Consider the following 25767-nt stretch of genomic DNA (forward strand, 5'->3'; position numbering starts at 1 on the left):
GGTGCGGCCGCGCGGCCCCGCGCCGGGGCCCGCCACGCACCGCCGCCCGCGGAGCCGCCCGGCCCGGCGGGCGCTGTCCGGCCCGCGGTGCTGAAGCTCGGCGAAGCCGCTGCCCGGGGCTCGGCCCCTCGTCCCCGCACCCGCAGAAATGGTCGAGCCCGGGCACGGCGGCGGCCCCGGGCACGGGGAGGAGCCGGGGGCGGGCCGGGCCGGGAGCATGCGCGGCCCCCTCGCTAGAAGGAGGGGGGCGCGGGGACGCGGCCGGGGGAGCGCCGGGGCCCGGGGGGGCTCTGGAGCCGGCACCCACCGGTACCCACCGGCACCCATGGGCACCCATCGGCACCCATGGGCACCCACCGGCACCCCCCGGCGGGCTGAGCGTACGGGGAAAGTCGGTCCCGCACAGGAGGCTGTGAATCACTGCCTGTCACCTGCTCAAACCCTCTCCACGGGGCTGAATTACACAGCGAAGGCGCAGTCGTCAGGGACTCTTTGTACGACAAAGAGAGGACACGGAAAGTTTAATAGCACATCCTGCTCTTTAAAATTTCGGCTTTAAAAAAAGCACTAGCACAGATGACAATAAGCATGTAAGCTATTTCTGAACGTTTTCGGTATTAAAACTTAGCCCGTACAGACACGCAACACCGACAAATCCCTAGGGATCGGAGGAAGACATTTTCACCAGTTCGCGGCGGAACAAAGGATTGCAGCGGTAGCTCCTTTCAGAACTACAGAAGCTGCTTCCAAAATAAATCACCGTGTTCTTTCTTCAAAAATAAACTCATTATTCTGTAGTCACAAATGCAGACGAAAATACTTAAACATTAGAAATGTCAGTTCTTGCTGACTGCTAAAAATAGCTAAAAACTCTTGAAGAGATGAAAAGGACCGGTGCTTTCACAAGTGAAAAGCAGGAACACAACCGAACTGTTCATTCCTTTAGCAACGAATATATATACACAGTACTATGGCATAAACTGTGAAGAACACACCAAAAAGGTAAGAGAATGACTGAACCACGAGCACTAAAAGAATTGCAATTTTTCACCCTTAGCAGACACTGTATATCATAGTCAAGCCTTTGCATACAATTTAGATAAAACTATGCTCTAGTTTACATCCGATTCACTTCTATAAACTATACCACATCCAGAGCAATGAAAATAACTCCCAGAAATGTACTGATAGCCCCAGAATCCTCGCTTATCACCAGGCTCGGTGATTCTTGGAGCTCAGTCAGACTTAGGAAATCTAGGATATTTCAAATAAAAATCTTTTAAACACAGTTGTATGTAGGAAGAAAACAGCCTTATTTACACATTGCTTGGTGACCTACAAGGAAAACTATTATAATAAACAGACCCCTCCCTCATTTTAGGAGCACAAAAGACAAGCAGCTTCCATAAGGAAGCTCCCCTGCCATCTCCAGCAGATGTGCATGTACAGCAACAGGAAGCTCAAAACCACAGAATAGTGCTGATAAAGAAAAATTGAAAGATCAATTCTTACTGCAATGTAGCCTCATATTCCACCCCAGTCTGGTATTAATTCAACAGTTCATTGCCTGTGTAATGTTCTCAGTGTAACAAAAACGTGTACTTTCTCTCCAGTACCCTTCCTGATATTTACTTCCATTCCACTCAAACATGTCCCGCAACGCATTGTAAACGTGCATCCATTGCTAAGACTCTACACATTTCTCAATCGGTCAAAAGCACTGAACAATACAGAAGCAGTGAATGGATTTTAAACTTGCTCAAAGAAAGGTGTCTGCAAAGCAGTGAGACCAGATAAGGAGCTCTAATTAGCAGCGTGAAGAAGGTGCAGGTCAAAAACCTGCCTGTTTATGTGGTATGTCTACATATGGCTTTTTGAGTATAATGATACATCTAATTGTGTTTATTTTACAGGATATCCTTCTGCATATGTGATAAATGTTTCTATTTCTGTGAAATCTTTTCTGTATTCTTTCCCAGATCCATACGGTTCATTTCCTTAGTGCTGAAGTGTCTCCTGCTTTGGCAAGCCTCTCTAACAAGGAATGATGAGAAGGACAAGGCAGGGCTTGGGACTGATGGTGGGCGGAGAAGGAAGGGAATTCAAAGGCTGCCATCACTGAAACTTCAGACACAAACCCTTTCCCTGCTCATGGGCACTGCCAGCCCCGTGCTGCAGCTGCCAGCACAGAACACACTGGCACTGTCCCCTCTGCTTTGGCACACTGGTCCCTCTGCTCCTCGATGGTGCCCTGGTGAGCTTGTGTGACATGTGACAGATAATATATAATCTCTGCTAATTATAACAAAATAGGTTTAATCCTCATAGAAAAATGGCTGGGTAAGAATGCTGTATTTGTTTCTCATCACACCTGTTCCATTTGGCACCGTTTACATCAATCTACTACTACACACTCCTCTGCTCAGAGCAGAGACAACACGGTGAAGAGCACAAGCTCTTCTGTTTTGGATTCTATTTTGGCTCATACACAATCAACCCATTTTCTATTCTGGAACTATTTATTTCCAGCAATGTGAAATGAGCCAGAAAGAATACCACTTGCCTATCAGATGCCAAGGAGAACTCAGAGGAATGACAATTAGAATGTTTCTTGATGTGGTGAGAGCAGTTGGTATGAAATGTAGAGAAATAACTGAAACGCAGCCTTTCAGTGTTATTTTTGCAGTTGTTTTATAGCCACACTTCAAAGTTTTTCCTGTAGCTGGTTAAAAAGGAGGCAGATGAAAGCAGGAAAAAGGCACAACAAGCCACCTTGCCAAGTTTTTGCCTAGATGGTAGACGTTCCTTACTTCTGTGGATTTGCTTTTTCTACCTTATCTCATATAATGCAAATAATATACTAAATAACACAGTGCTCAAAAGGAAAAAAAAAGGTGTCGGAAGAGTTACTGGTGATCTTTATGCAAGGCATTAGACATATCTATAATCACCTGACAATTATAAGTCATGTATTTTGCACGTATGTGTGCACTATGAATAGTCCTCTCGATTTCAATGCAATCATCAACAATTAACCATGCACAAGCCTGAGGGTTTGTGCTCTGCGAATCATTTTGCACACAGCATTTATTTATACACCACCTAGGGCTAAGAGAAGGATTTAAGACTCTAGAACCATGAACAATTAAATAAAAAAGTCAAAGCTAGTGCATTTTGAGCATTTATCCAAGTTCCATCAGCTTTACCAGCAGCTTTTCCTCTGCTTATTAAATTTACATTTTCGGTTTGCAAAGCTTATGAGTTTTTTATGCTTCCACAATGTAATGTGATGTTTTTGCATCAACAGTTCTTAACTGAGATATTCTTAACCAACTCATTTTGTAAAGAGAACTTTAAAAACTACCAGTCCATGTCTTCCCTCTTAGCTTCAAGGAAATGCCCACTTCTAATATTTTTTAAAAAATAGCAATCTCAGTTTGTTCCTGTTGGGCTTTTCTCTTTTTCTGATAAATCAATTTGTAGCTTTGAAATTCAGTATACTTTTCTGTCCAGATGTGTGTAGGAGATGGAGGGATACCTTTTCATTGGAAACACACAGCTTGGAAAGGATTATTTCAGTTTCTTCTCCACCCTTTCTAGAAAAAAAAAAAAAAATCCCAGAAATCACCTTTGAACTGAAATACAAGCTCCCTAGTGAAAACCTTCCCAAGAGGACAAACACTACCAGGGTTGTGGGAATCACCTCAGGATGAGCCCTCTGGAAGCCTCTCAGCCACAGCAGACCTCATGATGTTCCCACCCACACTTTAAGAATAATATTTTTCATAACTGGGAGGTTTAGATTGGACATTTGAAAGAATTCTTTGCAGAAAGGGTGATTAGATATTGGAATGGGCCATCCACAGAGGTGGCGAAGTCACGGTCCCTGGAAGGGTTTAAGGAGAACTGGATGCAGCACTGAGTGCCATGGCCTAGTTGACATGGTGGTGTTTGGTGGACTCAGAGGTCTCTGACGTCTGAGCCGAACTGATTCTGTGATAAGCTGCCACACGATGTCCTTTCAACAACCCCTGAAATGTCTGTTTCGAGGTGCTGAAAGCAGGAGCCCCCGCGGGCGGGATGCGCTCAGGCCGCCCTCCCTCAGGGCAGTATGGGCGGCGATGGCTCCGTGTCCCTCGTCCTCAGGGGCTGCCCCTCTCCCTCAGGGCAGTATGGGAGGCGATGGCTCCGTGTCCCTCGTCCTCAGGGGCTGCCCCTCTCCCTCAGGGCAGTATGGGAGGCGATGGCTCCGTGTCCCTCGTCCTCAGGGGCTGCCCCTCTCCCTCAGGGCAGTATGGGTGGCGATGGCTCCGTGCCCGCCTCGCCCTCAGGGGCTGCCCCTCTCCCTCAGGGCAGTATGGGCGGCGATGGCTCCGTGCCCGCCTCGCCCTCAGGGGCTGCCCCGCTCCGAGCGCGGGGCTCCAGCTCCACCTCCCGGCCCAGCCGGGGCGGCGGGCAGGCCCCGGGGAAGCGGCTCCGCCTCGCCCGGCCCACCCTGGCCGGTCCCGCCCCCTGCCCCGCCCCGGAAGGGGCCGCCCGGGCCCGTCTCTTCCGGGGGCGGCGGGTCCGGCATGAGCGACGTGGTGGAGCGGACGCTGAGCGCCCTGCCCGGGCTGCTGGGACAGCACGACCCGGGCGCGGGCCCGGGCGGCGCCGGCGGCCCCGGCAGGGTATCGGCCTCCTCCCGGCTCGGGAGTCTCATCCGGAGCATCACGGCTCTCACCTCCAAGCACGTACGGGCTGCGGGGCCGGGCTCCCTTCCCGCCCCGGGGGAGCCGGCGCGGGGCTGGGCTGGGGGCCCCGAGCGCGGTGTCTCCCCTCGGCCGCGGGGCTGGGTCGGGCTGAGCTCGGGAGCCCGCGATCAACTCTCCGATAACCTCCCCGTGTTTGTGGGTGGCCGCGTTCTGCCGCTCTGGGGCACGGCCTGGCCAAGCGCGGCCGCTGTGCCGGAGGCGAGCGGCCCCGCAGTGAGGTACACGCTGCCCGGAGGAGAGCGTGGGGCACCCCGAGTTCCTGTGTCTACTCTGATTCTTCTTTTTCATTTTGCCTATGAATTCTAGGCGAGGTTAAAAACAAGCTTAATTTTTCTAGGAAGAAGAAAAATTAATCCAGCAGGAACTAACCAGTTTGAAAGCAACCGTTTCAGCCCCCACCACCACACTTGTAAGTTCTGTTAGTGGCTGCAGGCTGTGGAGCAGCACACCGAAGGGAAAGGACTGCTGTGTTCTCACACTATGTGGATATGCAGATTATCTGCATTATAGATATTTGATCATCAGCATTAAAAAGTACCAACAGATATGGTTTTGCAGCATGGATAAATACTGAACACTGTCACTCTGTTTGATGTGAATAAACTGTAACAATATGACCCTGCTGTCATTCTGTAGTTTCTGAAATAATGTGGACAGCAAAGCTGGGTGGTGAACTGCTTCCATCAAATAATGCACTTTGCAGGCTGACATTGTTCTTACAATTAGTTCATGCTCTTTAGGAAGCTGTGCTTTGTTGTGTGCACTATTGTCATGTCTGAATTTCAGGAGATGATGTATTCTGGTTTGAGTTAATTAATACATATGTCAGTCCCTTGAGTGAGGATCTTTGAAGGGAGAAATAAAATTTTATCTCGCATGTAGTGAGAAACCATCCTAAGTCAGGGTAGTAATTGGTAAAAATGGATTAGTGTGATCATCATAATGCTTCAATTAATTAATATTTTTATGTTGTCATCATTAATCTACTGTTCATCACATGCTTGCTAATCAAATTAAGAACTTTTTTAGGGGTAGAATAGAGGGAGTTCTGCCTTTTTAGCAGAAATTAAATACTGCTTTGCAGAAGTTCGTAGCAAAGGAAAAATAATGAATACTGAGATTTTAGAAAACATGAATAGAGGTGGTTCTATGAGATAAACTTCTCTGTTTCAGTTGAGCAGTGAAGAAGAGCAGAAAACACGTCGGACTTCAAATCTTCAATCATTTGTTTCTGGTATTTCAGAGACTGATGAAAGAATGCATGGTGAGACTCATTTATTGTGAAATGCTGGGCTACGAGTCTTCCTTTGGATACATCCATGCAATCAAACTTGCCCAGCAAGGGAATCTTCTGGAGAAGAGAGTTGGTACGTGCATGGAGCTGTAGCCTTTATAATGCTCTCAAACTCCCACTTCTAAAATTTTTCAGGATTTATAATTCAATACAACCCTCTTAAAATGGTTCTCTACTTTCTTGGTCTTGTTTCATGGTCTGTTCCTTTTTGAAATTACCTAAATCCTTAGCTTGTGAGGTGCTCTGTGTGTGCTTGCAGCACAGAAGGCAAGGGAAATGAATTTATTTTGAATCATCAGTTCTTTCATTGTTTTGAATTATGACACCAGTAAACAAATTATTTAAGAGAATTTTTGTTAAACACATCAAGCAGAAATTGAATTTCTATAAGGATCTCGTTTATTTTCCAAGTACCTAGTGCAGGATTAGACAAAGATAATTCTGTCAGAAAAGTATTTTCTGTTCTGGTGCTTGTAGGATTTTTTTCTTTATTTTAGAAAGAGTTGTAGGGAATGAGGCAAATAAGGAGGCCCTTATAGCACAAAGGCAGATGTTCCCAAAGAAATCTTGAGGGCTGGTTCAGATTTCTTTGAAATTTCACAGCTTTGGTTTCCTTTCCTGCCAGTCTGGATATTAACTTGTTTCTAGTAGATGTAGTTTGAAGGATCTGTCAGCCTGTCTCATCCAGAGAATTTCCTTGCAGTTGCTGATTCAACTGCCTGGTGAAGACGTTTCTTCTTGTTTGCAGAGAAAATGGTTTAATTCCGAGCAATACTATGTCTGCATGCACAGACAGAAGGCAATGTCTTGTGGGATGTGCTTGATATCCTTTTTGAATTTCATCTGGATCATCCACTCAATATTGGAGTTTCTGAGAGAATCCATTAGAAGTGATGAATTGAAGTTGCTTTTCCCTGAGTAATGAAAGCCAGTGTACAGATGCTCTGGTAGAGATTGTGAAATTTTGTCTTTACCAAACATGGGAAGGCAGGTGATAAGCTGTTTTGAAGAAAACTTTGTGACTTCTGTCAGTGTCAAGAGCCAGTGCATCTTCTTATTAATCAGATTGAGGCCTTTCCTTACTAGGGCTCTTTATGAGAAAGGTTTGGTGAAGCACCATGTTTTTGTTTTTAATGTAGTTTGCTTCAAGTTTTGTGGACACCAAGTGCCCTTAAGCTTTGATTTGATAAAAGGGTGTTATCAAGGGAGTGTGTGTGTGTGTTTTGGTTTCTTTTTTGGTTGTTGTTCTGTAATTATGTGTGATACACGAGGGTAATCTTTTCTGTTGTTGGTGCAATATACCAGGGTTTGTATTGAGGAATTCTCAGTTGAGGTGGTCAAGAAGGGTGACTCGTTTACCCAGTGTGAGCCTTGATTCAGGAGAGGGAACTCTCCCTTTGTGTATGTGCTGAGCTGATCATGGCCATGATCATAAGCAGGTAGATCACTCTGGTAGCCCAACCGATACAGTTATTTATTTTCAAGTTGTTCATTTTGATCCCCAAACCCTCTGTGAAACAAGAATTCTCTAAAACCTGTCTGTGAAATACAGTTCTTGCTGTAAGTTGTAGCACACTCTCCCTATGCCTCATTTAAGTCCTTTAATTTGAAAGCAGAGAGAGGGGCCTTGGAGAAAAAAGGTTTCTGGCAGGTTTCTTTTCCTGGGTTATGGAATGGTTTCCTCATTGTTAAGAAATAACAAAGGAATTCTTAGCATAGGATGGTGGATTTACTTTTGTATGTTCCAAGCTGAATATAAAATTTTTATCAAGAATAGTTTTATTATTTGAAAAAAAAAGTAAAGTAACATATAAGAAAGTGCACTTGTGTTGTGGAGTCTAAAAGTAATAGACTTCTCCCTGTGCCAAGAAGGCATTAGTTTTCCAGGAAGTCATTTATAATATTATGGTGCTCTTGACTGTTTTTTAGCTATTAAAAGTATTGTAATGTCTCTTATTTCTCACAGCTTATGAATTCTTAGCTGCTCTTTGTTGAGCTTTACTGCAACTTAAATGTAACTGATTTGCCTGGAAAAAATTCTTGATATTTAAACTTGAGCAACTGTTACCCAACAGGGCTTTTTTTGTTGGGTTTTGTAACTGTTTGAGTTAACTCTTCATCAGTTACAGACAGTCTTAAAGTTTCTGTCATAAAGTTGCTTAATTGCTTGAAAATAATAATGAAGGCTGCTTTGTTTTTATAGGTTACTTGGCAGTTTCTCTATTTCTACATGAAAATCATGAACTGCTGCTTCTACTTGTGAACACGGTTGTGAAGGTATAGTGTTTTTGTAAAAAAAGGAATGAAGAATTTTACAGGCACAGGAGAGGCTTTTTCCATGTGCCAGGAGATGAGCCAGTGGGGAAGCTGGTTCAACACAGACCTTTGGCTGGAACTTGCTGGGGGGACTGTGGGGTGAAAAACTTGGACCAATTTTTCTGTTTTGTCACGCAACATCTGAGTGCTTCTATATTCCTCTCTTAAAATTGCTGGGTTTTTTGGTTAACAAAGACAATCTGAAATGGCTTTCCCTGCCTTTTTAATTTGATCTTGATCTTTGTGCCCTTGAAGCCATATTTTAAGAGTTTTTTCGGAGGAGATATGCCATAAACTTTACTTTATAAATGTACCAATTGTGTGCATTCTCAGCTCCAGAAGGAGCCATGCATGCCTATTGCAATGTTAGCTTTGGCTTTTTGCTGATGGCAAGTATCTCTTGCCTTCTCTGAGCTCATCTGATGACTTTGACAGAAATACATTTTGGGGTGCCACTGAAAATCTATTACTGCTGTCTCTTAAATGGAGCAGTTATGACTTATTATAGCTTTCTGTGTAATGTTTACTTGTATACTGCAGTAGGCCAAAGGCTTAGAAATTATAGATTGAAAGTGATGTTCAATTTGTTGCTGTGATTGTAAAGTGTTTTATAGTATTTAAAGATAAGGCTTGAAATTCACAGAGAACTGAACCAAAATAAGGACTGAAAGTTGCCTGAAGAGAGGAACAAAGCAAATTACCAGCTGGAAATCTCACACATTTAATTAGTATTGAAAAATAATTTTAGTTGTCATAAATTCATCCTTTTTTTTGTTTAAGGTTACAGTGAGCTATACCTACTATATTTAATTGTTTTTAGGACAGACTGATTGTTAGTTTTGTAGAATGTTGCTTGTAATTTGCATTTACTTCTTAGGAAGTAGATAGTATTTTAGTGTACAGACTGGCAGTATTATTGAGCTTCTTCCTCATTTTTTAAAGTTCTTTTGGCTAGATGAAAAGCAGTATAGAGAGTACTGTTGAATTCTGTGGGAAGTGACTCATCTCCCTGATCCAGATAGGGACTTAAGGTAATTTTGCAATCATTTCAGTGAACAAAAATTGATTGTAGCTCTATATGTCAAATGTTGCACACATTTAAAGTAAGAATGTAGTTCTGTAAGAAGAGTGTGAGGAGCTGCCTGTTTCCTCTTCCTGTGGAAGAGCCTGATGAGCTCAGCGAGAGCTGGCTCCTCTCAAATACGAGCAGGATGCTGGCTCTGGGTGTGTTCTCTAGGGGGGGTAGGTCCAGCCTGCTTGTGAAAGATTTGGGGGATGTCTGTCCACAATTTGAAAGTCTAAGAAAAAAATTACTGTCTTATAGGACTTGCAGAGCACTAATCTTGTAGAGGTGTGCATGGCATTAACTGTTGTCAGCCAGATCTTTCCACGGGAGATGATTCCAGCTGTTCTGCCCCTAATAGAGGACAAGCTTCAGCATTCTAAGTATGTATTCATTACAGAATTTCAAATGGCCTTGTACAGCTGAACAATGTAATTTTCTAGGTAGTTTTAGTAAACTGGTGTTTCTTCTCTCAGTTGGTCTTGTCTAATCATCACCTTTAGAAATTAATCCTCTCCTTATCTTTTTTTCTTGGGTTCTTGTCTCATTTATTTGCATCTTGACTGAGCATTGAATAGTTAGTATTTGTTTTTTATAGCCAGAGTGGATAGGTAAAAGGAATTGAATTTATTTGCTGGAGTGCTTTTAACAAATATGCATGAAGAAGTGTTTGTAGAGTAGTTGGGGAAACAGATCCAGATCCTTGAACTTCACTGATACTTTCTTCATAAAGCTCTTTAGAGAACCAGTAAAGGTCTATCTGTGGATACCTTTGATTTGTTCGAATTGTGGTTTACTATATCCCTTAAATAGAGGAAAATGCTGTAACTGTTGATTTGAAAGGGAATTGCAGAATTAATTATTTCAGTAACTTCTATACATGTATTTTTTAGAGCTGTGTGTATGACCACAGCAGATGATTCATGGCCTTTTTTATTGTATATTTGGTGGACATTGTTCTAAATCATCAATCTCACATCCATCCCTACCAGGCTTTAAAGTTGGCTGTGTCACTTCCTCGCTTACGTGATATTTGTAAAGTCATTTGTTACCAATATGTAAAACACAGGTTCTCATCTCCACAAATCACAATGTTCTGGGGTCTGGCAAGTTTTTTGTGAAGTCAAGTACTCAAAGTACTTGTTTTGTTAAGTGTAAATCTCGTTTCAGGGAAATTATCCGAAGAAAAGCTGTTCAAGCTTTATATAAATTCTATCTCATTGCTCCTAATCAAGTTCAGCACATCCACGATAAGTTCCGGAAGGCTTTATGTGACAGGGATGCTGGAGTCATGGCTGCTTCTTTACATATTTATCTGCAAATGGTTAAGGTATGCAAAGAATTAGAAGCACAACCAAATTTCGGGGATATTTTTGTATTTTTTATTTTAAATACACAGTGTGCTCTACAAAGGTTTTGCAGAAAAAACTCACTTGTAATAGTTAAAATGTTAATTTATGTGGTCATGTGTTATGTTTGTTTCTGCCAGTTCTCCATTTAGCTGGACAGGTCCACTTCTTGCAGGGTCTGAATGCTCAGCACTGCTGGGTCCTTAGCTAGAGGATCTGAGTCCTACAGTAGGTTAAAGGAAAGTTTCCTTGTAAATGTGTTACGTCTGGTCCCTTTGCAGATGTGTGAGAAAAGAGCATAGGCTTAAAGTGAAGAGCTTATGGTTGCTGGGGGTTGAGAGTAGAAGTCTGATTTACAGACATGATACCATACGTGTAAGCATTTTCATCTTACTCAAGTTGTGGATTATTTTTACTTTTGAATTGCTGTTTTGTAATGTTTGAATTGTATTTAATGTTTATTATGTAGGAAAATTCATCTGGATACAAAGACTTGACTGGGAGTTTTGTAACCATCCTGAAGCAGGTGGTGGGAGGAAAGCTCTCTGCTGACTTCAACTATCACAGTGTGCCAGCACCATGGCTACAAATTCAGCTTTTGAGAATTTTGGGGCTGTTGGGAAAAGATGATCCAAGGTAACCAGATTTTTCTCTGTAATTAATAATTTATAGGTACAAAGAATACAGTAATAGCCTGTAACTCGTAGACTGTAAGAGGCTTTCAGTGTTGAAATTCTTGCACATTTCTTTTTAACCAAGACAAGTGAGCAAATTAATTTCTGCAAAAGTAGTTTCTTAGCTTCTGGGTTGTCTAAACGTTTGTTGTGCAATATGATTAAAACATAATTTTACTGGGACTTTATTGCAAAATAACAGTTACCAAATAACAGTGAAAATCTGGTGTAAGCTATTTTAAAAAAGTGCTGTCATTTTCTGAGGACCTAGTTGTCTGTGATCCTTTTCCTATTGACCTTTTTATTTATGCAAGCAGCAAGGGAAATGGTTTTATTCTTACATGTTTCTTTTGAAAGCTTCAAGCATCCTGTGAAATGCCATTTAGGATCACGTTACAGAGTTCTGCTGTGTTAAAGCAAATTTGTGGATATGAATAATATGTTAGAGGTTTCTATAACAGCTTTGAACTGTTTGGCAAAATACGACTGCTTATTAGTGTTGCAATTAATTGTAAATATTTTCTTAAACAGGACAAGTGAATTGATGTATGATGTGCTAGATGAATCTTTAAGAAGGGCAGAGATTAATCATAATATTACATATGGTGGGTAAGGTTATTTTATGTAATTATCAATATTTGAGAAGATAGAAAATGAATAGTTGATTGTGCTGAAATACTTACACTGTACTTTTGAAAAATCTAATTATAGTCTTAACATTGTGTTCTTAAGTGTCCAACTACTAAACAGTAGCACAAGTGATACGTTGCTGTGCAGCATAATTTTTTTATCATTGCAGTAAAACACATCTATATACAGGGAATTTGTTTGGCTCAAAGGCCTTTATCCTGTGTTCACATTGACCCTGCCCTTAAAAAAGTCAGGAAGTCAGCTGCTTCATGAAAGCTTTTATTGGACATTGTTTAAGTTGAAATAAGCAATAAAAGAAACTCCTGCTGATACATCGGTGTGTTAGAAATGCTTCCATCTTCTCTTCACTGCCCTGAGGAAGGCAGTGGTGTGCAAGGACAGTGTCAGTTCTTTGCAGCTGTGCAGGGCTTCTCCTCTGGGCACAATTAATAAACATTACACCCCCAAGTTCAGTGACAGTGCTTGCCTGTGAAAGGATGTCTTTGGCACGTGTCTCAATTGAAAGTTTCTAAAACCTTGCAGAAGGTTAATTCTGGTAGGAGTTCATTATCTTCTCAGAGAAAAAAACCAGAGAAAGCTGTTTTTGTTACTACTACAAAGCAAAAGGAGTAGTTGCATTGTTAACTTTTTTCCTACTAAAATGTTGAGCAATTTATTTGTCTTTTTTGTCTTCTCCTCCCCAGGTCTTACTACCTCCCCAAAATCCCAGTTTTGATGCTCTAGAACCCTACCTTAAGAGCTGTTTTACTGCTAAAAAAACCTACCACCCCAATTTTTTTCTTGTAAATAAAGCCCTGCAGATGTGCCAAAGTCTCTGAGCTAATGGAATGGAAAGAAAATTGAGACTTTCTTAAAACAACAGAGGGGTAAAACAAAAAAAGGAACATGGTTCAAAGTTGTAGATGTCTAACACCTACATCATACATATGTTGTCAAGCATTGTGTAAGCTTAATTTCCTTAAAAAGGGGAGCTCTGGGGAAGTATTCTCTTTTAGTAAAAAATAAATGAGGAAACATCTGTCAGATGTTTCTAGTATTCAGCTGATTGCTTCTGTTCTTTTAGACAAGAACATGCAAGTTATTGGGAGGTGTGTTGACTTTTAATATAGATCATTTGCACTTGCCGAGAGTTAAACATTAAATTTGTTTTGAGCACTTAGAAGGGACAAAGTGGCCAGTTTATTATGATTTGTATAAGGACATAGAGTTTAGATATGTTGTTTTTGTTCCCTATGACAAGCATTTTATAAAACTGTAGTTGATAATCCCAGGCAAAAGAAAAATGCAATTCTGAATAATTGCTCTTTCTTATAAAAAGTCATTGGTTAGGGCACTTTTCTTGCAGGCAGTTTTGTTGTGTGCTAGTCTTTCTCAGATTTAGTTTGTAGTGGCTAAGGAAGAGAGGGGGTTGTCTGTTAGTTCAGTTAGTGACTGAATTGCAAGAACAACTGAAAATTACATCATTATTTTAAGCCTTAATTAACTTGGGAGATTAACTTGGTCTGAATCTTTGCCCAGATTGTTGCCATAAAGGAGTAGTTACTTTTTTGTGTATTGTTCAGTTTACTTCTAGATTTTTCTCAAGCAACTGTACAAAGCCATTGGTTTTTTTTCTGGTTTTGTGTTCTGATTTTTCACTTTTTTTTTTTTTTCCCCCCAAGAATCTTCTGGGGGTGATTTTGGCTGTTGGTAGGAGCTAAGAAATGGTATGAGTTACCAAAAATAAAGTTGTCTCAAGTCCTTTATAGTTGGTTATTGGCTTTGTGAAGACTGTCCCAGTCCAGTGCCTTGAGCAGCTGTAGGAGATTTCAGGTTGGAAGAACTTTAAGGACAGAGAGTTGTATGCACAATGGCAGGGGCTAATTAAAATATGTATGTACTAAAGGAGATACTTTTACCTGCTTTTCCTTATGTCAGATGGTACTCTGGTTAGATTCAGTGGGAGAGCACTGCCAGTCCTTGAGGAACACTGAGCTTGTTTGTTAGTTAAAAGTTTTTGGATTACAGAAATATTCGATACACATTAATTATGTGTCTCTCTTCCTGCAGCCATCTTGTTTGAATGTGTCCAAACAATTTATACCATTTATCCCAAATCTGAGTTACTTGAAAAGGCTGCCAAGTGCATTGGAAAATTTGTTTTGTCACCCAAAATTAATTTGAAATACCTAGGTAAGGATGCCTGCTTTCATTATGCTGTCTTTAATTTGGCCGTAGTGGTAGCATTGCCTTCTATCACTTGCAATCACTTACATTTCCAGGTTTGAAGGCTCTGACCTATGTTGTCCAGCAGGATCCAAATCTGGCACTTCAGCACCAGATGACAATAATTGAATGTCTGGACCATTCAGATCCCATTATTAAAAGGGAGGTCAGTGAATTTCTAAATGTCAAAAATTAAGTTAATTGTTAAGGTTTTGTGAAATGAGTTGTGTAAAATGTTATGTTTCCATAATTGTGAGAGAGCAGTTACAAGCAGTATTATTGTGACAAGCTCTGTAGTTAAGCAGTGCATTTCATTTAAGAATTGTTGCTCAATTTGGTGTAATAAAGCTGCTGTTTGCCTGCTTCCTTTTTTGAGTCATCAGAACCAATAAATTTTTTGTGCTTTCTCTTTCAGACTTTAGAGCTTCTCTATAGGATTACAAATGGACAGAATGTAATTGTCATAGTCCAGAAGATGCTTGACTACTTAAAAGAAAGTAAAGAAGAATATGCTATCATCAATTTAGTTGGCAAAATAGCAGAACTAGCTGAGAAATATCCTTTTATTTTTCTGAAACTTTGAAGTCAGAGCTGAGGCACCTGTAGCATTGATATCTATCAAAGCATCTTCCATGGTCTTGTGAAGTAGGAAGTGTTAGAGCTGTGCTTTCCATCCTGTCAAGCACAGAGGTAGTATGCAAAAGAAAGCACATACAAAAATTACTATAGTGATTCCTGTATTGCACTGAGAGAAACTAATTGCACACAAATTTCAGTTTTGGAGTTTAGCATTAAAACCTAAAATTTTGTGTTTTAAATTCAAATTATAACACTGCGTAGAGAGAGATGTCTCAGTGCTACTTGAAGTGCTGTTTTGTAATTGTGGGATTGGTTTTCCCTGATAGAACTCTTCATTGGTGTATGGATTTTAAGAACAGCACACTTTGATGGAAATAAAGAAAATATTTTTTAAAATGCTGTAAAAGTGCTGATTAGGGATTTGGCTTATGATGGGCCTTACTGTTAGACCTGCCACTGCCTGCTTTGTGTTTTTGTTGATAATTTGAGTTGTAAGGTCTTGATAACAGAGAGCTGCCTTATCATTATGTTTGTGCAGTGCTTGGCATGGAGTAGTGCACTAAAAAAAGCTTTGTTGTCCTACAGAATTCAATAACACAAATTTCTGTACTGTTAAAAATTTCCATTCATTAACTGTGTTTTTCCAGGACGTGTCTGAGAGAAGGCAAAAGCCAACTTCTAAAGTTAGCAAAGGCTGATCAAAAGTTAAATATATTTTAAAAAAGCAGTGAGGATTTCTGTGGGGTGGTTCAAAATGTGTTGGTTTTTTTTTTTTTAAGTTGTAAATCAGCAGCAAAGCACTGCTGAAAAGAACTGTTTTTTATCATTGATCAAGTGATGTTGAGTAAACAAAAGACTGTCTGGAAGCCTAGCACGGGACAAGTGTGAGCTTAAAATAGAGTAGGACAAATGTGAACATGTCTGCTCCTAGTGTGTGAGGTCTGCATAAGGTCAACTTTTTAACAGAGCAGTAACCTAAGACTTTTCTAACTGACCCCCAGTTTTCATGGCATTTACAGGAAACACTTTCTAAAAGATGCAGGAATATTTCCTCTTTGGTTAGATGGAGCTGATACTAGCCCATCAGATCCCCATCTTACTGGGGAGATCACAATGGGCATTCCTTAGGAAATACACTAAATAAGAAAGAAAAAGTTACACCTTAGCATTTCATTCCTTAACACCTGGACACATATGCCCCTAACAATGAGTGGTTCATCCAGACAATGAATGCTGTGTTCTCAGTTGGAGGTGACGCTGTGCATTCTGATATCCCAAACAATTTTCTGAGGCTGTTGGCTGAAGGTAACTCCCTGCATGCTCTGAAGAATTAGACATGTTCCTTAATAATCTGGGTTTGGTTTCTTTTCTTAAAATGTGGTTTGAAATACTTGGTAGGATGTGTTATTTGTATTTCAGAGAAACTGCTGTTTTCTGTCTAGGATTTGATGATGGAAAAGAAGATCATCAGCTCCGGATGTATGCAGTACAGTCTTATTTAACATTACTTGAGGAGGAAGATAAGTTGTATCCACAGAAATTCCTTCAAGTTATGAGTTGGGTAAGGTAGACACACGGTCAGAATGCCATACACAGATTTGAGGAAGCTGTCAAAGGTGATAATGTTTTTTCATAAAAATTTATTGAACTTTTAATTTTAAGTCATTTTTACTTGAAGTCAAGCTAGCATGCTGAAATCTATTTCAGTGACCTCTTTGGTGACTGAGAACTATTAACTTGTGGTTTGTGGAAAAGCTGACTTGCTCTCTTTAAGGCAGGTGACTGTTGGAATGGCTTTGCAGCCACCTGAATCTGGCTGCATACTGAGAGCCTTTCTGTCTTCATCCAGTTAGCCAGATGTGGTTGTGAAATGCTCTTGGAGCCCTGCAAATGAGTCACCAACTGCTGTGCTGGTATTATTTGATACCTGGGGAAGCTTCTGCTCCCACCCGAGGGAGAGACTGCAGTTTGAGGAAATGGTGTTTTGTCAGGGCCTGGTTATGTTTAGCTTTCTTTTCAAGGCAGTTATTTGATTTTATTTGATTTTTAAAAAGCCAAAAGTTGGAATCTGTTGAGGTAAGCACAAAGGTCACTTCAGTCCTTTGACATATAAAACAACATGGTAAAGAAGCAACTTGGAACATGTTTAAATAATAGTTACTTGAATGTGAGGTCGATTTTGTTGTTACTTAGTAACTGAACTTTCAAAACTGAAAGCCCTGCTCTAAATACATATATTTGTCTGTTCTTTGTGAATAGGTGTTGGGAGAATATTTCAGTCTTGTTCCAGATGTTGATCCAGAAGTTATTTTGGCAAAGCTGCACAGCCTGCTGAAGAAGACTTTTGTTACTTCTGAAACTAAAGCATGGATAATGGCTGCAGTCACCAAGATAGCATCACACACCTCCTGCTCAAAAACAGTGGATGAACTAATCCAAGAACTCAGCAGCTCTCTGGATACATGCCTGAGGCAATATGCCTTTGAATTGAAGCATCTGTGTGAAGACAAGGCACTGATGAAAAGCTTGCTTCCATTTGATGCCAGTTGCACTGATCTGGTGGTAAGACACATACCATGTGTGTTTTTCTTGAACCTCTTTGTAGTTCAGGGGGATGAATATTTCGGTGAAGAGGCATTTTCAAAATGAATGGTATTTGCAGTTCTCACTGCGTGCCAGTCTGGTTAAAATGAGTTTTCAGAAACACTTTTTCAGGCATGTGGGATGGATCATAGTGTTCTGTACTGAAAAATAAAGAACCATGGTGTTTTAGTTAAGTAAGCTTAACTAAAGCTTTTAGCAGAATTGTAATTTCATACACTGGTTTATTTTTAGTTGTCTTTTGTTTTTTCAAAGATGAGATAGGCCTGCTTTAGTGATGCAGTACTGCTTTTGAATTCAAATGGTTTGCCTTCTATTTAAAAACTACTGATTTTGACCATGACATTTCCACAGTAAATGATGGAAAAGATTCTGTCCCTATAGCATCTTAACTGGTAGACATGGGAGATGTGACATGAAGATTCTGGTTTGCTGATAAGACACAATATTCTTCTGGTAACGTCAGGCTCACACAGAGCAAATATTTTCATTGCCTTTTCATTCTTTTTAATTCTGTGTAGGTAGATGCTTCCTTATCTTTTCTGGATGGGTTTGTGGCTGAGGGACTTGGTCATGGTGCAGCACCTTATAAGCCTCATCACCAGAGACAAGAGGAGAAACTTTCTCAGGAAAAAGGTGACAGTTTACTACATTTATTTAATATTGGTAAAATACCTGATAAATTAACAGTAAACTTAAATTGTTAATAATTATCTTATTAAACTAATAGTATCTTATTGCAGCTCTTGTCTGTAGACAAGAGCTAAGTTCAAATTAAATCTTAGTTCCACCTCTGTCTAGCTGATGTATATAGATTATTGTTCTGCAAGTGAGAAAGTCTTATTGTAATCCTTGCAGACCTATAGGATTTTAAATTTATGGGAATTATTAAAGTCAAAGCCTGAAAAGTCCAGCAGTACAGGGATATGAATTTTCAGCAAACAGATTTCATTGTGACTTTATTTATGCCTCCTTGTAATTTTAAAATTGTCTGTCTTGCAGCTCTGAATTTTGAACCTTATGGGTTGTCCTTTGCTTCAAGTGTGTCCTCCTCTGGTGTGACTGGCAGACAGTCCCCCACTGGTTTATCTTTTGGCTCTGATACATCTGGGAATAGTGCTGAGACGGGGCACAAAGAGTGAGTTAATTTGTGTGAAGTATACATTTAAGCTTCTGTTCTTGTCAGTATCATGGGTCTTTGTTGCTTCCTTGCATGGAACTAGAAAGAATGCAGTTGAACTTGGAGACCTCTATCACATAAGATGATCACATGGGGGCATGTATGTAATAACCAGGAAAACAGCTGATGTAGTCAGACTCCTCTTCCACTTTCTTCACAGACTGCAGTTTAGGTGATAGCTAATGCAGTAAAACTGGGGCAGGATTGCCTGATGATTGCCTTGTTAACTATTTTTTCTGCTGTCTTGCTTTTTATGAAGATAAGTGAGGCTAAGGTTTGCAGTATAAGATACACCTTTTATTTTTAGTGAACTTCCATATCCTTTTATTTGTAGTGAAATTCCATATCCGCATGTCCGTAGAAGTTAATAATTTCATTTATATGCTGCTAAACTGGCATGCAGGAAACATTTCCAGAGTCTTTATACTTTACTGCTCACTCTTGTCTATCAAAGTACCAGAGCAGTGAATGGTGTTTGAGTGTTGGCATGTTTTTATGAACATGTTCATATGGCTGATCCTTTGTTTTGTTTGCCTTTTTAGGACAAATACTCTGAAACTTGAGGGAGTACGTAAGCTGTGGGGAAAAGAAGGTTACCTTCCAAAGAAAGAAAACAAAATAGGGAAAGGAAACGAGCCACAAACAGTGCCTTGTGGCAGCTTATTAGCAGGGCAGGTGGGGGAGCCTCCTGCATTGCAGCCTGATCCAAGTGCCAGCCTGTCTGAGGAAGACAAAGAGAAGCAGCAGTTAGCATCAACTTTGTTTATTGGACTGGGATCAAGTGCTGGTGTCAGCCTGGTAAGTGATTCTTTTGAGACCTAACAGTTTGAAGTTTACATATGGTCTTATTTAAAGTTAGACATACTTGTATGCAAATGGAGGTCAAACTCCTGATAAGAACAATATGACAACCCCCCACACCCCTCCACGTAATTGAGAAACTATTGAGAATTGCTTTTGCAGTGTGATATCTTATTGAAACGTGAAACAACTTGATGAAGCAACCTCTGAGGCACATCTTACTTGGTAACTAGAACTTTCCTCTGTTCACTTGTTGTGCTCCAAATTTTAGTGTCAGTTTTCCTGAACAACTGTTCCTTGACCCAGCCTTGCAGAGCTGTCACTATTCATGTGGTTGTAAGGCTAGAATTTGGCACCCTATGTCAAGACCATTTTTAATTTGTTAGGTAGTATGTGGAACATAAAGGGTTCACAATTAGGTAATATTTTTAAGACTGGCATCATATTAGCCAGCTCAAATCTTAGCACTGGTTAATTAGAAACTACCTTTGCTTATAATCAGTGTTTTTAGTTTAAGGGAACCTAGAGTCATTCTTGCATTTTAGGCTAATATAGTACTCTGTAAGAGATACAGCAAACCCTTGGATCCATTGCAATATCTGGAATCTATTTGTATTTGTCATCTGTTTTGATTCCTTGGTCCTTCCTCACTGTTGCATGGTATTAACAGTAACACAGCTGCTTGCTAGGGACTTTTCCACCCATTTTTTTTTCTCTTTCCTTTTCAGATGGGCAAAGCAGACACAGCTACTCAGAAGTTCAAAAGGAAATCAAAGATAAATGAAACTCAACCATTGAGTGAGGAGGCATCACACTTGCAAAACAGTGCTGCTTCAGATTTTGGTCCCTTACTTGACACAGTACCTATTAATATGGAAGACTCTGAGGGAAGTATGTGCACAAGGTTAAGGAAAGCCTCCCCTTGTTCTTCAGATTTTGTAGAAGACAATTTAGCATTTGAAGCACCTCAGTCCCTCAGATCATCTATGCTGGATGACAGACTTTCAGCTAACAGGCTGTCACAGTCATCTTTGTTCGCTGATAGTAACGTTGAAATTTTTCAGCCTTCTCCAAGTGCTCAGTGTGAAAGTGCCAGTGAAACACTATTGGTCCCTTCCTTACCAGAAGAACTTGAAGAGCTTCCTCACTCTGAAGTAGTGGGACTTTGTCAGAGTGATGCCTTAGCTCTGCATTTATGTAAGGTGTGGACAGATGACTCTCTGTTGCTCATTGTTTTTGTTTCAAATAAAACCACTTCTGCACTTTGTGCTGTGAACTTAGTGTTTGAAGAAACAGAACACTTTCAGGTAAGAAACTTTGTTTCAATTGTATCTCCTGTTCACTTGGAACTTCTTGCTTTTTGCTTGCATTTAACTGTGCCTTGTTTGGTTTAATGTGACAGCCGTGCCTTTTTCCAAAGTATTTCCTTAAAAACCTGTGGCACAGCTGTTACACATTTTTAAAAGGAGGTGCAAGAAATCTCACTGAACTTACTGTCACTGGCTATAAAAGTTAAGCTCTCCCTTTTTCAATTCACCTTGAGTTTGTTTGCCTCTGTATGAGTATGTGTGATTTTTCCATTCTGAATGCAAAGACTAAACCAAATGCAAACCTCACTGGTCCTGCTTGGAGTTGTATGACTTGAGTTCACCTCACTGTGCAGCTTTCTTTTGTCTGGGTGTGACTTGTGCTTGTGCATTCCTTTGTATTTACCTGATAAGCAAACATGATGCTTTCCTGACACCAAATTTGTGTAAGCTTCTTTCAGTTTTTATTTCAAAGACTTCAGTCATGGTTCACTGTCATGCATTTAGTTGAGGGTGCAGAGGAGTTGATCAGTTTTTTTTACATTGGCTATGTTAGGGATTTAAATGTGATTGGTAAAAGCATGTTATAGCCATAATTAAAACTTAATTTAAATATTTGGGAAGATAGTTAGGAATTGCCAATTGGTATGACTATCCACAGATTTTACTAAAAGAAGCACAGAATTATTAACTCAGCAATGATGACCTGATGAATAGAGTTAAGCAGATTATTTCTTTTAGAACTGACTTAATCAAGGAACTGCTAATTAGTTATGAAGTCCCTTTCCTTTCAATTTCTGATTAGAATCAAACTTGGCATTGATAGAGAGTGAGCATCTCCTGTCTAGATTTTTCTTGTAATTCACTTAAATTCCCATCCAGGCCACCACCATGGATAGAGTTTCTGTTACCAGTTTGTTTGGCGAGCCAGGGACTGCTGAGTAATCTAGAAACTGTCCTTTTTATTAGGGATATTTTCTTAACTTCTTGCTTTTAGCATACAGCTTGAGATATGTTGTGATGCTGCTTGCTTGTATGTTAATTTATGTTGGGACTGAGCTACAGAATTCAGGTTCTTGGTGCAGTTCTTTGGAGCTGGGAGAAGCCAATTGTCAGATCAATTTTACTGGTGCTGTGCATCTGGTAGAATGTTTGTAGGTGTTAATGATTGATTTATCCTTCATGAGGGCTGAGAAATGGTAGCTCTGTTCACTTGTCAAATACTCCAAGAAAAATCAACAGAAATAAAAGGCAGTTATGCAGTTTTATAGTTGTATCTGAATCACTTGCACAACTTGACAGCAAGACTTATATTCTTTATTCCTTTTATGACATTATATAGATTTTGGAGAGTGCCACCTCCCAGTTTCCTGTAATTGAAGCTCAAAGTGTGGAACATTGCCAGAAAGGCATGAGGATGAACAAAGTCTGTACTCAGGCAATTCTTTCTGGATCTGTTGCTTACCAGTCAGAGACGGAAGCTCACCTTGAATTTTCAGTAACTTTATCATTGATGGACTTCATCAGGTAAATAAAATAAGGTGCAGTTTTTCAAAGCATTTGTATTCAGCTCATTATTAGTCAGAGGTAGGATGATTTGTGTATTGACTGTGAAAATACAAAGCTTCACCTTGAGCAGCTAATTCAAATCTGAGATGGCTGCTAAAGATAGTAAAGGGTTATTCTGCACTTGCAAAACAGGGGTGAAGTTCCAGCAAGAAGTACAAATGCAGTGAGGATCTTGACAGTAACTGTTTGTGAGGAGGCTAACAGAACAGAGAACAGAAGGATGTGATGCTTTAAAATATGTCGTGATGTAAACGTGTCAAGAGGAAACAAGTGGTTTGAGTACAGAGACCAGAACATTGTCTGAAAAGGTTGACAGCTTTTGCAGAGGAAGAAAAAAGCTCATTCTTTTCATTTTTGAGCACTGCGTTTATATTAGGAGTAGGAAAGAAACAAATGTCCTTTGTCCAATAGACTTTTCTTTTCAAATGAAATTTAGAAATTAATTTTTAAAAAAAATTTAGAAATCTAAAGCAAGGAATAGAAACACTTAAAAAATTAATTTGGAAAGAGGAGGAGTTTGATTAGACTAATATGTATTTATTTATTTACTGTGTGCTCTATTGTCCAGTTGTTTCCATATACAGGATTTTTGAGACCAAAGATGTTCTGATTTATATATATATTATTTGGCTGAGAAATGTGGTGAACTTCTTTTTAGGCCAATGGAAATGACTACAGAAGACTTTGGGAAGCTGTGGTTGTCCCTTTCCAATGATGTGAAACAGAATATAAAAATGTCATCTTGCCAAGATTCCCTTTCAGCAGCCCTGGATACACTGCAACAGAAGCTGAAACTCCACAGAGTTGACATTATAGGTTTGTGAAAGTGTACTCAAGGGTTACTCACAGGATAATTTGTCCCAGCAAAAAAAGTGCATGGGAAGAGAGTATTTTACAGGTTAAGGCAGGTTTGGGAGCATGGTAACCAAGGGACTGGTGTCCCATGGACTTTGCCTCACTCAGAGGTCTGGGGGAAGGTGATGTCAAGGTACAAGTGTTCAGCAAACAGTGGATTTTACAAGGGAGAAAACCTGCACTGAAGCGTTTTGGGTAGGACAAAAAGGGAACGAAGCTGGGATTTTGGCATGATTTGTGGTGATGCGTTCCATGAGTTAGAGTAGGGAAAAACGGCAGACATGGAGTGTGAAAGATGCATTTTCTGTGAAATCTGCTATAGCAGTTGTTACTTGCTAATTGTTACTTCATTTTTTCCTGTGGTCTCTCAGGTAATGAGGGGATCCTGGCCTGCCAGCTCCTTCCATCTGTGCCCTGTCTGCTGCACTGCCGTACTCACTCAGGGATGCTGGCCCTCTGGTTCAGGTCCCCTTGTGCTGCTCTGCCAGATGGTTTGCTCTATCAGTGTCAGAAGGTGATGGAGGAATCCTGAGAACAATAGTGCCTGCCTTAATCTATTTAGTGTGTGAAAGCAAATCAAAGATTTATACACTTGCACAGATAATTACCAAAGCTAAACTAAGATACTGCTTCTTCAAGTATTGAAAGTTTTCTTTCAGCTGGCAATGTTCAAGTGGACTTGTGGGGGGGAAAATGGTGACCTAATTTACCCCTGCAAAAACATGCTCAGGATTGTACAGTATGTTAAAGTATTGTTACCTGTGTAAGTGAAATGTATATTAATTTTGTTGTAAATGACTGAAAGTATTTATTTTTATTACACAGCTTTTATAGGTGTCAACACTTAATTCTTCATGGAAAGAATACTTAAATATGATTTTGAAGAAAACATATTTCCATTATGAGGTCAGACTTGATCAGTTATCTAATTTTATTTTGATAATTTTTCTAAAGCTGTTTTTAAGCACTGCTGGCAAAAAGACCCATATTGGTGATTATATATAATAACTTATGTAGCATGGTTTTAAAAGAGTTAAAAGACTCTAGGGGGCAAAACACTTCCCATGATCTTTGGTATTTATGGTGGAAGGGATAACATCTAAATAGGTTTTTAATAGGAGTCAGGCATGTGAAATTGTTTGGGAGCACCTTCTGGGGGATTATCTAACCTTCAGGCTAGTTCCTGTCTGCAGTTCTTCCTGCCCTTTATTTCAGCCTCATTCCCTTTCCATAGGGGTCTGTGACAGTCACTGAGTATTTGTGCATGTCTAAGATGAAGTTCCATGTGGATCATGACTGAGATGGCTGACCTGGGGACGCTTGGCTGTGGACGTGTTGGTGCCTTGATTGTTGGGTAGTGAACATGTTCATTGCTTTCCAATCCACTGTGTAAATTTAATCTGGCCAAAATCCCTGTGCATGAAAATTCACAAGGGGAAACCTTCCATTTATTTTTACTTTTAATTATTTATAGCCTCAGTATGACTCATCAAACGTCTGACTTGCAGAGATGTGGCTGTGTTGTGTGCGCATGGCTGGGAACTGCAGCGAGGCATGAGGGATTAAATCAAAGCAGCAGTTGTGCAAAATGTGTCTGAGCAGATTGTCTCCTCTTCCTGAAGTAACCTCAATCTAGAAAATCCAGCAATCTTAATTTATTTATGTGCAAAATGAAAAGTTGTACTGGTTAGTATTATTTATAGCTGGTCATGTTTTATATTTAAGCATCCAAGGTGGTACACACAGTTCAGACATAGTGTAAAGGGATTCTGTGGTGGAATTCTCTCCTTTGTGTGTTTAATACTAACAAGGAAATCATATTTCAGCATTACTGATTCTCACCTGATAAGGAGTGGTTGTAAAGGAAAATAAAGTATTCTTTCACTTTGCTGATGTTTTGGTAAACGTTCATGAAAGTGTTGTAAGAATGTTAATGTGCTGGTAGCAATTTTTTTTTTTAAATCAATATACTTGTTTTATCACAAGTATAATCATCCAAACAAAGTTCCTTTCTTACTGTTGTTTCAGTACCCTCTTACTAAGGAATTGAAAGTGCACTGAACCTGTAAATATATTTAATGTTCTTCATACTTTAATGTTTACTTGGCACTTCAAGGCAGTTTATATAAATGAAAACTGACTTATAGTGGAATAATTTCCAGCAGACGATTTCCCTGCTGGTAAAACAGACTTGTGTTTCTCAGTTGGACTTGTGTAATCATAGGAACTCTGATACAAGTATCTGTTTGTGGCCTATGCATTTAAACCATTTCAGCAAGGAGATGTTCAATGTCCTGGTGTTTAAGGGGCTGCAAAGACAACAATGCCTTCTGTTGTTAATGTAATGTTCTCTGTAACCTTTTTCACTGTATGAATAGCGTATGTTAAGGTGTCAGTATTCTGATTCTGATTGCTTTATGGTAACATCATAATGGAGTTTGCAAGGAATTGTACCTGTGTCAGTCATTGTTTTTTGATTGCCCAACAAATACTGTTCTATCACCATATTTACATTTCTTGCAGCTTAATAAAATTAAGTTTTATTTAAAAAAATGAGTTTGATACTTGT

At 40.0% G+C, this 25767-nt stretch overlaps 1 protein-coding gene across 1 annotated transcript; it reads left to right on the plus strand.

The window, feature by feature from the left end:
• The first annotated feature begins 4571 nt into the window (after positions 1-4571).
• AP4E1 (adaptor related protein complex 4 subunit epsilon 1) lies at positions 4572-25085 on the plus strand. Its single transcript, XM_062501227.1, has 21 exons — positions 4572-4733; positions 5092-5163; positions 5998-6121; positions 8252-8325; positions 9689-9810; positions 10598-10757; positions 11246-11412; positions 11982-12055; positions 14151-14273; positions 14363-14472; positions 14722-14861; positions 16078-16190; positions 16328-16446; positions 17145-17447; positions 18008-18122; positions 18489-18624; positions 19209-19464; positions 20196-20774; positions 22117-22301; positions 23002-23159; positions 23570-25085. Exons 1-21 carry the CDS (start codon positions 4572-4574, stop codon positions 23728-23730), a joined length of 3453 nt encoding a protein of 1150 aa, XP_062357211.1. The 3' UTR covers positions 23731-25085.
• The last annotated feature ends 682 nt before the right edge of the window (positions 25086-25767 follow it).

Source organism: Cinclus cinclus, chromosome 13 (assembly GCF_963662255.1).
Source record: "Cinclus cinclus chromosome 13, bCinCin1.1, whole genome shotgun sequence".
NCBI classification, from domain to species: Eukaryota; Metazoa; Chordata; class Aves; order Passeriformes; family Cinclidae; genus Cinclus; species Cinclus cinclus.